This window comes from Lithobates pipiens, unplaced genomic scaffold, assembly GCF_037356315.1.
Source record: "Lithobates pipiens isolate NorthernLeopardFrog02 unplaced genomic scaffold, aLitPip1_a1.2 Scaffold_3, whole genome shotgun sequence".
Classification (NCBI taxonomy): domain Eukaryota; kingdom Metazoa; phylum Chordata; class Amphibia; order Anura; family Ranidae; genus Lithobates; species Lithobates pipiens.
In genome coordinates this window covers 204,624,542-204,637,080 of record NW_027507790.1, presented here as the reverse complement: position 1 = coordinate 204,637,080, position 12,539 = coordinate 204,624,542, and the positions used below count along the sequence as shown (strand labels likewise).

Genomic DNA, 12,539 nt, shown 5'->3' with positions numbered 1-12,539 from the left:
GTACTAATCCGCCCCTCACAACCATGAATACGCCTCGCCATGGCAAGGCACAATCTGACAGAAACATTCCTTCCGTCGGCTATTGTGCGCAGGCGCTGTTTCGCTGACACAACAGCTGAGTATAAACTCAGCTGTTCTGCTGTTCCATATGGCGCATGTGCGGCGAATGTGCCGTTCAACCCGGGCACTTCTGGAGAACACGCACTTCTCGATAGAACACCGGCTACATTTTATATATTTTTCTTTTTTTTTATACCTGCCTTTTACAAATGACCTAAGACTAGTTAGTAACTCACAGACTCCTCTTCTGCTTTGGATCTTCTCTGGCAGTGCAGAGGAGTTAGCCCAGCTCTCTGCAACACTATTCCTCATGGTGATATGGTGATACGTCGTAGCCATAGGAGGCAGGTCTATGATACCCTGCACTCACAGGACTTCATCAGTCTTCCAGGTTGAATGACACTGGGTGTCTTTCATGTCTTTATGGACCTTGCCTTGTGTACTCGTCCGCAGTCATGTTGGAACAGGAAGGGGCCATCTCCAAACTGTTCCCACAAGGTTGGGAGCATGAAATTGTCCAAAATGCCTTGATATGCTGTCGCCTTAAGAGTTCTCTTCACTGGAACTAAGAGGCCAAGCCCAACCCCTGAAAAACAACTCCACATCATAATCCCCCTCCACCAAATTATTTGAAGGGGGGCTCAATAATTTGGCAATATAGTGTGAATGAGCGATTTTGCGGTGGAGGAACTTGACTGGCCTGACCTCAATGTGATAGGAAACCTTTGGGATGAATTAGAGCTGAGAATGCGAACCAGGCCTTCTCACCAACATCAGTGCCTGACCTCACAAATGCACTTTTGGGAGAATGGTCAAACAATCCCATAGACACACTGCTAAACCTTGTGGACAGTTTTCCCAGAAGGGTTGAAGCTGTTATAGCTGCAAAGGGTGGGCCAACTCAATATTGAACGCTATAGACGAAGACAGGGACGCCATTAAAATATATGTGCATGTAAAAGCAAGTGTACCAATACTTTTGGCAATATGGTTTATAAGCTGGAGTTTTGCTTTAGATAAGAAATTTTATCTAGCAAAAAAAGGGATTTTACATGACCATGTTGTAAATATACATATAAACAGTACAGTCATGTATAATGCATTTTTGGCTAAATCTAAAGTTTTTATCTAAAGCATATGCAAAGTCTAGTCAAAGCTATAAATAAAAAATCTGTTTTGTAGATTCTGTCTGCTATATTGCAGGTTCCCCAAAAGGGGTAGTTCCGCATTAAGGACTCGTTCCCCACTCCTCTTGCACGATGGGCACTTTTGAGGAGTGGGGGGGGCAGGTCTCTTTAATAGGTTACATTCAGAGATTAAACACAGTCATTTATCTGTAAATGGCTTGTGTGCATTAAATTGTCCTGATAGACAATTAACTTGGAAAAGTGACAGAGTTGCTGAAAATATTTTTTTAAAATCCTGGCCTGATGGTTTTGGGGGTATACGGGCAGGGAGTTTATAGGAATATGGAAGCCCCCATGTGGTCTTATGGTTCAGACCGAACCATAAGCTCATTCCTATTAGGTAGAGCAGGATTACATGACAAAACATCGTACTGTTTATGTACAAGTCATCCAAGTATGAAAAAAAATAACTAATATAATGTGATGTGCATAATATAATGACCGCCATATTGGTTATCTCTGTCTTTTAGGCCTGGAAGTGTTACAACTGTTGTTCTCGGTGCTCATGCCAAGGACAAAAAGGAGAAGCAGCAGCAAGTGTTTCGTTATCCCAGGAGTTATACCCATCCTCTATATAACAACACCCGTTATTTTAATGATCTTAAACTATATAGGGTAAGAATACTGGATACATAATTTTTTCATTAAAATATTATTGCAAATATTATGGCTTTAGGGTCCAGCAATGTTCTTTGACTACCATCTATACCAGCCTTTCTCAACCTTTTCAACACAGAGGAACCCTTGAAATAGTTCCCCAGTCTCAGGGAATCCCTGCTGAAAATTAGAAATCTACAACTCATGATACATTAGTGTGATGGTCAGTGGGAAGAATGGTCCTTACACTTGTGGTCATTGAGAATTACCTCCTTACAGATAGCTATAAAAGATCAATGGTGTCGGTGGGAACTTATTCGAGAGGCAGAAATGGCCCAATGCTGAAGGAACCCCTAGCAACCTCTGGAGAAACCCTGGTTGAGAATCACTGATCTATACTCACCTATTGGTGATACTTATTAAGTTTATTTCTATGAGCTGCCATGGATTCAGGCTCCTCATAATAGCCTGTCCTTACATTTTCTGGAGCCGGCTTCTGGCTCCGTCCATTCTATTCTTTTCTTCTTTTCTTCTGCACTGTTCCTTCCCACGATGATGGTGCACTGCTTCATGGACTGAGTTTCCTGTGCTTTGTTGATGCCCTTTCTAGTTATGTGCCAATAGGATCCCCTGAATAAGCTATCGGCGAAACGCATAGAGATCTATTGGCACTGACACTGTGCCTGGCCTCCAGCCAGAAGGGATCTTCTTGGACTACTTTGTTACCATCCCTTAGGCCAGGGATATGCAATTAGCGGACCTCCAGCTGTTGCAGAACTACAAGTCCCATGAGGCCTAGCAACTCTGACAGCCACAATCATGAAACCCAGAGCCAGAAGCATGATGGGACTTGTAGTTTTGCAATAGCTGGAGGTCCGCTAATTGCATATCCCTGCCTTAGGCCATCCATGCCGTTTTCCTTGTTTAGCATCTTGATCTGTCCTCATGTATTTTTCATGTGTTTTTTTTTTTTTTTGTTTACAAATGGCTTATCATGTGTTTTTTAATGTTTTTTTTTTCAATAGATTTAATATTTTTACTATAATTTGAAACCATTTCTCTTTCCTAATTGGGATTATAGTGGCAACCTTTAAAGTCCATTTTCTTTTTATTTTCTGTTTTTGCTCAATTATTATTGGATGTGGTGCCACGCTCTGCATTATATGTCTCAAATCTTTTGCAATATATTCTTGAATTTAACAAATACAATCATTTTATAACATCGCAATACAATATTGAACAGAGTTTTAGGACAACTCTTTCCAAGTTCAAGTTCCCCTAAATATTTGTAATATTTATATATTTATAGAACTGTCCATCAAATGAATAATTTAGATGTGACAGAATAAAAACAGTACTGTAGAGTAGTTTTAAAGTATAACTTAAGGCAAAACCTTTTTGTTTGTTTTGGATAGAGTAGAGATGGATTAGAATGCTTGTCATGTTTAATTGCTGTCTGTGATCCCACTAAGGAGAGTCACCCTCTCTATTTGTCCTGTTAAACATTATCATTGAAACTTTTTTGGGTTGTCCCCAGAAAAGATATAGAGAGGAAATCTACCAATGGGTACAAAAGTTCTGGTGACCTGGGGGACCCCAAAGAATTCCCTTAGTTTATGGGGATTTCCTCTAACTTCCTGTTTGGCTATGGGACAGGAAGTGAACGGAAATCTCCCCCATGGGACACAGATGGCAAACGAAATCTGACCGGGGTTATAACCCTCCCTTACTCTATCCAAAATTTAAAAAAAAACGTTTTGCCTTCAGTTCTACTTTAACTTCACCCCAGTGCTCTTTTCCACAGCAAAGTATCAAGCATCAATATAACTACCATGGATAACTGGCAGTTAGCCCATGATACCAAATTTCAGCTGCAAGAAAAATATGAAAAACTGCAGAGCTAGAAGAAGTCTTACAAATACATAAAAGCAGGGCTTTTTTTTTGAGCGAGAACGTGGGGGAACGCAGTTCCGGCACCTCCAACACTGAATGTATTTTATGGCATGGTGTGCTGGAGGGTCAATTGATGCTGACTGCTGGGGAATCTATTGTCACTGGTAGAGATCTATTTTTTGTGGGAGTCTATTGTTGCTGGGTAGGTCTATTGTTGTTGGCTGGGGGATCCATTGTTGCTGGGAGGGAGTCTGTTGCCTTGTGGGCTATATCTATTGTTGCTGTGGTGGGGTCTGTTTTTGTAGTAGGCTATTGTTGCTGGGGTGGTATTTTGTTACGGGAGTCCATTGTTGCTTGGGGGGGTCTGTTGTGTGGGGGATCTATTGTTGCTGTGGTGGGGTCTATCAAATTCCATACAAATTGCTTAGTAGCACAAAATGATACTGTATTCTCTTAAAGGGGCGGTACTAGGTGGTGGGTAGGGAGTGGAGCCAAGAAACAGTGCTCAAAGTTGGGTAGGGGTAGAGACTAAGGTTGGCTCAGAAAGAGGGAGTTCCTGCACCTATTCTCTGAGAAAAAAAGCCCTGCATGAAATTACTTATTCGCCCAAATCTCAGTGGACCAGAGAAAGTGTATGGGTAATAGCACCATGGGTGTAGCATAAGGGGTTGCAGGGGTCACAATCGCAACCCGCCCCTAGCTGCAGGGGGACCATGCAGCCTCCCTGTCATATTATCATATCCTCCACAAAGTCCAGTGGGCCCCAAAGCCATGCTCCAGTACTGGGCTTCTACTTTGCCTTCCACAGTCCACACCCCTCTGTTCTCATTGGCTGGGGAGAAGCTGTGAGCCATTTCCGTCTTGTAGCCATGATGGGATCGATGTCTCTGGTGAGGTATGACACCGTCAGTGTCTTCTAGGCACTAGCTGGGATTCTCTGATTCCCTGACCTCTGATTCTCCAGGAGCGATCCCTGTCCTCTAATGTAAGGAGGAACTCTGGATACTCAAAACTCTTAAGCCACTTTGAGTATCTTGGCGTGCGGTGGGTGTATCTGTACATGGGGTGGAAGTGGTGGGTGGTAGTGGGGGGGGGGGGGGGTTTCAGGTCAAATTTTGCATCGGGGCCCACAAGCTTCAAGCTACACTTCTGAATAGCACTAAAACGGATTACTGAGCAAGTGGGAAAGCAATCATTCATAGAAATTCATACAATTCTTAACAATCATTGTGTTTACTGAGCCCCACTACTACCCCACATATTGCTGACATATGCCATGTATGGCCAGTTATCACTCCAGGAATAGGGATGGAGGTTTTGCAAATGGGTAAAAAAAACTAGCTATAAGACATAAGACAAAGGATAACTGACACCAGAACATGTTCAAAAAAGTACTGTCGCCAACTGTAACGAAGGAGGGAGCCATTAATGATATGACTTATTATACCCACAGTTGCCAATAGTTTTCAAGGGAGCAGAGGTTTTGTCTTCCCTTCCTGAAAACCAAAATAAGAGAATTTTTGAAAAGGCAGAACTTGAAGGATATTAATCTTTTTTCAAGCTCCGTAAATTTTAGATTTCAGATTACAGTAGCAGTATTAACATATTAAGGGCTGGTCCACACCATGGCCACACCATGGCCACACCATGGCCAAACCATGGCCACGAATGAATCCCGCATTCACATGCGATTCTGTGATTTCATTCATTTTGAATCAAATCACAATACATCAAAGTAGTCAATGCACTGTAACTGGATGGTATAATACAAAAGTACCATGCAATCCAGTGCAAGCAGGTGTTGAAGACCTGCTTATGGTGTGTGGTTAACTGTCTCTTGTGACCCCCAGCATGTTCTGCCGTGTTCTGTCAAATTCTCCAACCCGTCAAAAACTCCAACCACGTCATTTTCATGTTTTTTAAACCATCAGTAATTGGAGATTTCGACAAATTGCTATTTGGACACAACACTGGCAACCGAATACAGTCTGGCGCATAATATTATGAGAAGAGATTGGTACTCGGCTCCGATATTAGCCAACAAAATGGCAGTGACAACTGTGTCCTAGTTAGCTGCTGTGCTGTCAAAACAGCTAAATCTTCCTGTACCCGACTGTATTTGGTTGCCGGCTTGTGTCCTTACAACGATTCACCAAAATCTCCAATTACTGATGGTTTAAAGAAACCAGAAATTACGTGGTTGGGGTTTTTGACGGTTTGGAGAATTTGTCAGAACATGACCTTTAAAGTTTTTGTAAACCTCGAACATGAAAAATTAACAAGCAGCGCTTATATATGATTATACCTTGAGCAATCAATTCAAAATATGTCCATTCTGTATAGTCCATACACAGTGTGAATGGATATAGAAAAAAAACATTATTATTATTATATAGGATTTATATAGCGGCAACAATTTACGCAGCGCTTTACAATATAAATCTAGATGGGATTTGAAATCAAATGTTGCTGGGATAAACTTGTCCTTTTTAGTCCGTTTAAAATTAAAATACTGTCACCGAAAGAAAACACCTTCACGCGTGCAAAGAGAAATGAGGGGGTGTGTGGAAAGGAACCCCCTCTTGGTAAAACCCTTACCAGAGAAGAGATAAGACCTTGCGTATAATTGTAAAGTCAGTGGAATGACATTACAGACATCTTCTTTCCCGGTTCACTCTATGCCGGCCACTCTTAATTACTTTTACTTTGATCTGAATGGATGATGACAGGTTCTCTTTACTGCCAGACACCCCTAGGTGCCCGATCCTTCTCTCAGATCTCCTGTAGGATGCCCCAGAGCCCACACACTTGACAGATCCAATCTTCTCAGAAAGCAGCTGACATGCTGGGACCTGTAGTCCTTCCTGTGAATGTCTCAATCAAAGCTCAGCCTCCTCTCACCATACACTCACCTCACAAAATTCCATGGTTGGAGTTTTTAACGGGTTGGAGAATTTGGCAGAACATGACCCTTAAAGTTTTTGTAAACCTCGAACATGAAAAATTAACAAACCATATCCCTGATATGCCTCAATTCAAAGCATTTATTTCTGCTGTCTCTTCCCTTCGCTATCTGCATGACTGTGTAGAAAGGGGTGTGTCCATTCCCTCCACTCAGGTCTCAAATTACACTGAAGCTCTGTGCTCTAGCTGTGCAGTGTGTGAGGTCAGATTCCTGCCCCTTGCCTTCTGGATCTGAGAAATAGCCTTTGCTCTGTATACTTTGAACAGATCTGGAGTACAATTACAGTATGTAGAAGGATGTGTTTCATCTCTGTATATCACCTGAGGCTAGTCACTTCACTGAGCATATGTAAGGGTTTACAACCACTTTAACCGCTTTCAGACCATCGCCTGTATAAAAACGTCAGCAGAATGGCACGACTGGGCAAAGTAATGTACCCGTACGTTACTTTAAATTTCCCACCATACGCGCGTGCTGGCTGCAAGCTCAGTCAACATGGCCACGGGAACTCGTGGACTCAATGTCCTTGCAGTTGTATTTTCTTAACTACTGAAAGCTTTTCTCTTCATTTTATTGGTTAAACTCTGTTTTGTATATTACAGTTATCTCCTGCAGCTAAGCTGGGAAAAGCTGTTCAACTTCTACCTCTGCCAGAAACATTTGATGACCTAACGGAGGGGACGGTATGTGAAGCAGCGGGATGGGGAAAGACAGAGATAGATGACGATTCAGAATATCTGCTGCAAGTTAATGTCACAGTCCTAAACAGAAGAAGTTGCGCTGAACACTATATACGTAAAGAATATGAAATAACAGAAAATATGATGTGTACTAAGGTGGGACCTCGAGGACAGGATACCTGTAGTGTAAGTATACTGTCTATTTCTCAGCCAGTAATGTGTGCTCTACAGAATGAATGAATGTGCACTATTACCAAACTGCAGCCCTTTGTTATTCACACCCAGGGTCAGGAAAAGGGGTGGGCAGAAGAAGCGGCTGCCCTGGGCACAATGGTTTATTACAAGGTTGAGTATGTCCTAATCCTAACTCAAGGGAAGGGGGGGGTGCAATTTGGCATCTTTTCCCTTGGTGTGGGATGACCTTGTCCCAGCACTATTTCCACCCCCCAAATCTGGACAATTTAAACAAGGGGTCTCCGAACTTTCTTTCCAAGTTTACTGTCCTACAGGCTTAGAGGAGGGCCGAGTTGTGGCCAATGGGAGAAGAAAATGCACCATTATTGGTTTTAGCAGGAGAAATAGTGCCTCACTGTTGGTATGAGTGGGAGGAATAATGCCCCAATCATGGTGTCATTAGGAGGAATGGTGCCCATCATTGGTGTTAGTTGGAGAAAATTTTTCCTAGGACAGATAAAGGCAAGCAAAGGGCTGCATCTTGGCCATAGTTTGGAGAACACGGATTTGAAGGATAAATCTTGTATCTCTCATAAGCTGTTACTTTCAGCACTGTCGCAATTTGATTGACAATTGCGCGGTCATGCAACACTGTACCCAAATTAAATGTTTATAATTTTTTTCCCACAAATAGAGCTTTCTTTTGGTGGTATTTGATCATCTCTGCATTTTTTGTTTTTTTTTGCGCTATAAACAAAAGAAGAGAGACAAGTTTGAAAAAAAACACAATATTTTTTACTTTTTGCTATAATAAATATCCCAATTTTTTTTTTATAAAATACTAATGTTTTCCTCAGTTTAGGCCGATATGTATTCTTCTACATATTTTTGGTAAAACAAAATCGCAATAAGCGTATATTGTTTGGTTTACGCAAAAGTTATAGTGTCTACAAAATAGGGGATAGTTTTATTGCATTTTTATTATTATTTTTTTTTTACTAGTAATGGTGGCGATCTGCAATTTATATCATGACTGCGAAGTTTGCGGCGGACATATCGGATAACACTTTTGACACCATTTTGGGACCATTCACATTTATACAGCGATCAGTGCTATACAAATGCATTGATTACTGAACTGTATAAATGTCACTGACAGGGAAGGGGTTGACACTAGGGGGCGATCAAGAGGTTAATTGTGTTACCTAGGGAGTGATTCTAACTGTAGGGGGAGGAGACTCACAAGGGGAGGAGTCCGATCGGTGTTCCTCTGTACTGGGAACACATGATCTGTCTCCTCTCACCTGACAGGACGTGGATCTGTGCGTTTACACACACAGATCCACAGTTCTGCTCTGTCAACGGGCAATTGCGGGTGCCCGGCAGACACCGCGGCCACTGGGCACACGCACCGGCTCCTGAGTGACTTGGGGCGTGCATCCCCCAGATGGCCGGGAAGCCCAGGACGTCATATGAGGCCCGCCCAGGATGAGAGATCCCTCCTGCAGACGTCATATGATAATGGGTGGGATGGAAAGTGGTTAATAGAGAACGAGTATATTTTCTCCAGAAAAAATGAGCTCATATTGTACATTAAAAATGATACAGCACAGTTACTTAGCGTTTGGCACTTCTGCATTACAGCAATGGGGTCCTCAGTTTGTATCCCAGCCAGGACACTATCTGCATGGAGTTTGCATGTCTTTCCATGCTTGTGTGGGTTTTTCCCACACTCCAAAGACATGCTGGTAGTGGTAGGTAAATTGGTTCTATTATGTTTGTGCATGTACAGTATGTATGCATATCAGATAGGGAGCTTAAATTGTAACTGTCTTGAGGGTAGGGACAGATGGAAAAGTACAGTATGTAAGGTGCTGTATAAATTCTTACTGCTATATCAATCCCTGTAATAAAAGTAAAATATGTACTGCATGTATTCAGGAAAGAAATGTCTACAAAATCATAGTAATCTGCAGATAAATGAAATAAAAATCTGTTAAAAAAACATTTTTTCAGGGGGATTCAGGTGGTCCCTTAATCTGCAATGGAGTTTTCTCAGGATTGACATCATTTGGGCCAAGACAATGTGGACAACCTAATGAGGCCTCCGTCTTTACCCGCCTAACCCAGGAATACATCGACTGGATACATAGCGTGATCAACAAATAGTACCAAACTTGCTTTAAATTCATATAATCATTATACTACCATTTTTCAAATGCTTTATCAATCAAACAAAGTCTTTATGGAAGAATCTATATTTCTTCCTTTTCCTTTTTTTGGATTCATCAACGAGAATCTGTCAAGTATTTTAAATATTTACTTGTAGCATGTTTCCTTTCCTATTTTTTATTCACTTGCATGGTGGCTTTAAACTTGCTGGAGAATGCAACCACTCCAATCAATTATCTAGCACAGCCAAAGCCCCCCACCCCCCTCCCTCTTGCCACATCATACCTTTTTCCTCTTTTGGGGGTGTCTAATTACTGTCTGTGCTGGCCCAGCTCCTATGCCCTTCCTGTCACCTATTTATGTAAACTTTTTTGGAGCTGCTAGGGAGAAGAGAGGAGGAATACTATAACTATAAGTTGTCATTTGAATGACCGCTCTGAGTCTGCTGTAGCTGCTGACATCACATTCTAAATGCAGCAGTCGCCTCCGGCCCTTTGGATAGCTACACAAAATGCATAAAAGCATATATAATATCATGAGAAGATTATTGGTCTGACAACAGGGTCTTTTTAAAGCCTAAATGTAGATAAAACAAAGAACAGCAAAATCAGCACCTATAGTTAGTATACAGTAATCAGGTTGATTTACTAAAGGCAAATATACTGTGCTCTTCAAGTGTATTTGCTCTAGATCTAAGGAGAAGCTCTGAAATGAGAGGAAGCTCCAACGATCTCTATCATCCAATCAGCTACAAGCAAAAATGCTGTTTTTTATTTTCCATGCATTTGATTGAGTATTCTTTGCAAAGTGAAGCTTTACCTCATTTACTAAGCTGTGGAGTATATTTGCCTTTAGTAAATCAACTCCAATGTCACCATTGTCCTGATTCTACAACCCCCCACAGCCAAACCCACCCCAAACCCAACCCAGCCACCTCAGACTCCCATTTTCAGAAGAAAGTTAGCAAAGGTAGCCTCCTTGTTTCTCCTCTTACACGTGGCCTTTACATTTACCAATATGCTTGTATTTTTGATTTATTAATAAATGCTATGTTACACAGAAACTTAGAATGCTTTAGCCGACATTTCCAGCACAATTAATAAAATCATGTTGTTTTATTGATAAAAAAAACCTTCACTGTGATGCTGCTCATGTGAGAGTGTTCATTGTTAATAAAGTTTTTGTAGAGATTCACATCGACCACCTTTATTTTGCTATTACCATGTTCAAAACATTTTGCATATACTTTGTACATACTGTTCGAAATATACATTCAGTATTTTATTAGTTCACAATTTTACAGTGAACAAATAGCACAACTGTTACACAAACATAAAACATTTTTTATTTGTGGTGATGGGACCGGGTGGTGGGTTATAACGTTTTCTGTATGTACACTATATCTAGAAAAGTTTTGCTCTGGGTACCAAGAAGACAAAACTTTTAGTGAAAGAAATGTGGAATATTGAAGTGGACCTTCATCCTTCCCACCCATTTTCTGTCATCTCACTCCTACCCACCTCCTCTCACACAATCAGACTTAAAAATTCGAATACCTTTTAGTAAACACATCCCAGCACTTCCTCTATTCTTACCTAGGCAAGAATTATGTATTCAGTTGCCTGCAGCCTCACTTCACACAGGAGTCCTCAAGGTTCCCTTAAAGCTCATGCACCACGGTGCATCATCAGGGGGCCGGTTTTCTGTCAAAAACTGTCCGACCATCGGATAGTGTCCACCCTGTACTGCGCAGGTGCAGAGCTTGCGCAGTACGGAGGAGTAGGAGACTCCGAAAGTCTCCGGAGAAGAATGGCGCCTGCGCACTGAGTCCAGGTGCAAGCCCCACCATCCAAGTGGACATACGGTAGAACATAGTTACAGGGCCCCTCGCAGGCTCGCCACGCTTCGCTCGCTACACTTCGGGCACAGCCTTGCTTCGCTCGGCTATTTTTTATTCTAACTCTATGTCCACTTGGATGGTGGGGCTTGAACCTGGACTCACAGCGCAGGCGCCGTTCATCTTCGGAGACTTTCAGAATGTCCAAGCACAGTACAGGGCGAACACTATCTAATTGGGGACACTATTCAACACATCACCGGCTGTATCTGTCTTGTGTTTTTCTTGCCCCAATAACACACAAAGGCTGGCTGCCTGATGGTGACAAAAAAGAAGATTGTGGCACAGAAACGATTGAACAGAATTGGATCCCTATAGAACACTGTTGGATTTTCTGGGGAAGTATATAATTTGTGGATAATATTGCTTGTAATAGTAAATTAATTTGCACAGTGAATCTGCATTTGATGGAAAATTCAGGCAGATGTAAATGATAACCATACTCAGTATAGATTGTGTGTGGGTGAGGCTCAGAGAAAGGGTAGTGTAATAATCAGAGAACACACTGACCTCAATTTTCACTGGCTAAACCTGGCCATTAACAGAACGAATTGCGAGCCCTGGCTGGACCTGTTGGTATTCTCGCTCCCGGAATCCTTCAAACTGAAAATTAAAGGAGCTGGGTGGAAAATTGTTGGCCGAACCACAGCTGCATCCAAGCAAATGCAGGCATTGTTCAGGTATTCTGACCAGTGCTACTGACAGGGGGGACAGACAGCATCAAGACCCAGGCATAAAGGGCCCTTGCCTCATCATTTTCTATGACTGCCACAGGGAACCTGCAGGAAACTTTCCTTTCTGGCCATACTCTGCAGGGGAATGTTAAAATCTGAGTCCAGCCCACCTGCAGCTGATTGGAAGCGGAGACTGGGGCAGATACTGTCTATTCAACTCTCTCTGCTGTGTGTGTTGGC

At 42.1% G+C, this 12,539-nt stretch overlaps 1 protein-coding gene across 4 annotated transcripts in view; it reads left to right on the top strand.

The window, feature by feature from the left end:
- Positions 1–10,922, top strand: part of LOC143940909 (granzyme A-like) — a 52,715-nt gene extending 41,793 nt beyond the window's left edge. For all 4 annotated transcript variants that reach the window (XM_077462730.1, XM_077462729.1, XM_077462732.1 and 1 more), the window contains 3 exons: positions 1,718–1,862; positions 7,305–7,568; positions 9,573–10,922. In XM_077462730.1, the coding sequence (XP_077318856.1) occupies positions 1,718–1,862; positions 7,305–7,568; positions 9,573–9,725 (562 nt within the window). In that variant the 3' untranslated portion in view covers positions 9,726–10,922. The remainder of the gene's footprint in view (positions 1–1,717; positions 1,863–7,304; positions 7,569–9,572) is intronic.
- Positions 10,923–12,539: the final 1,617 nt, after the last annotated feature.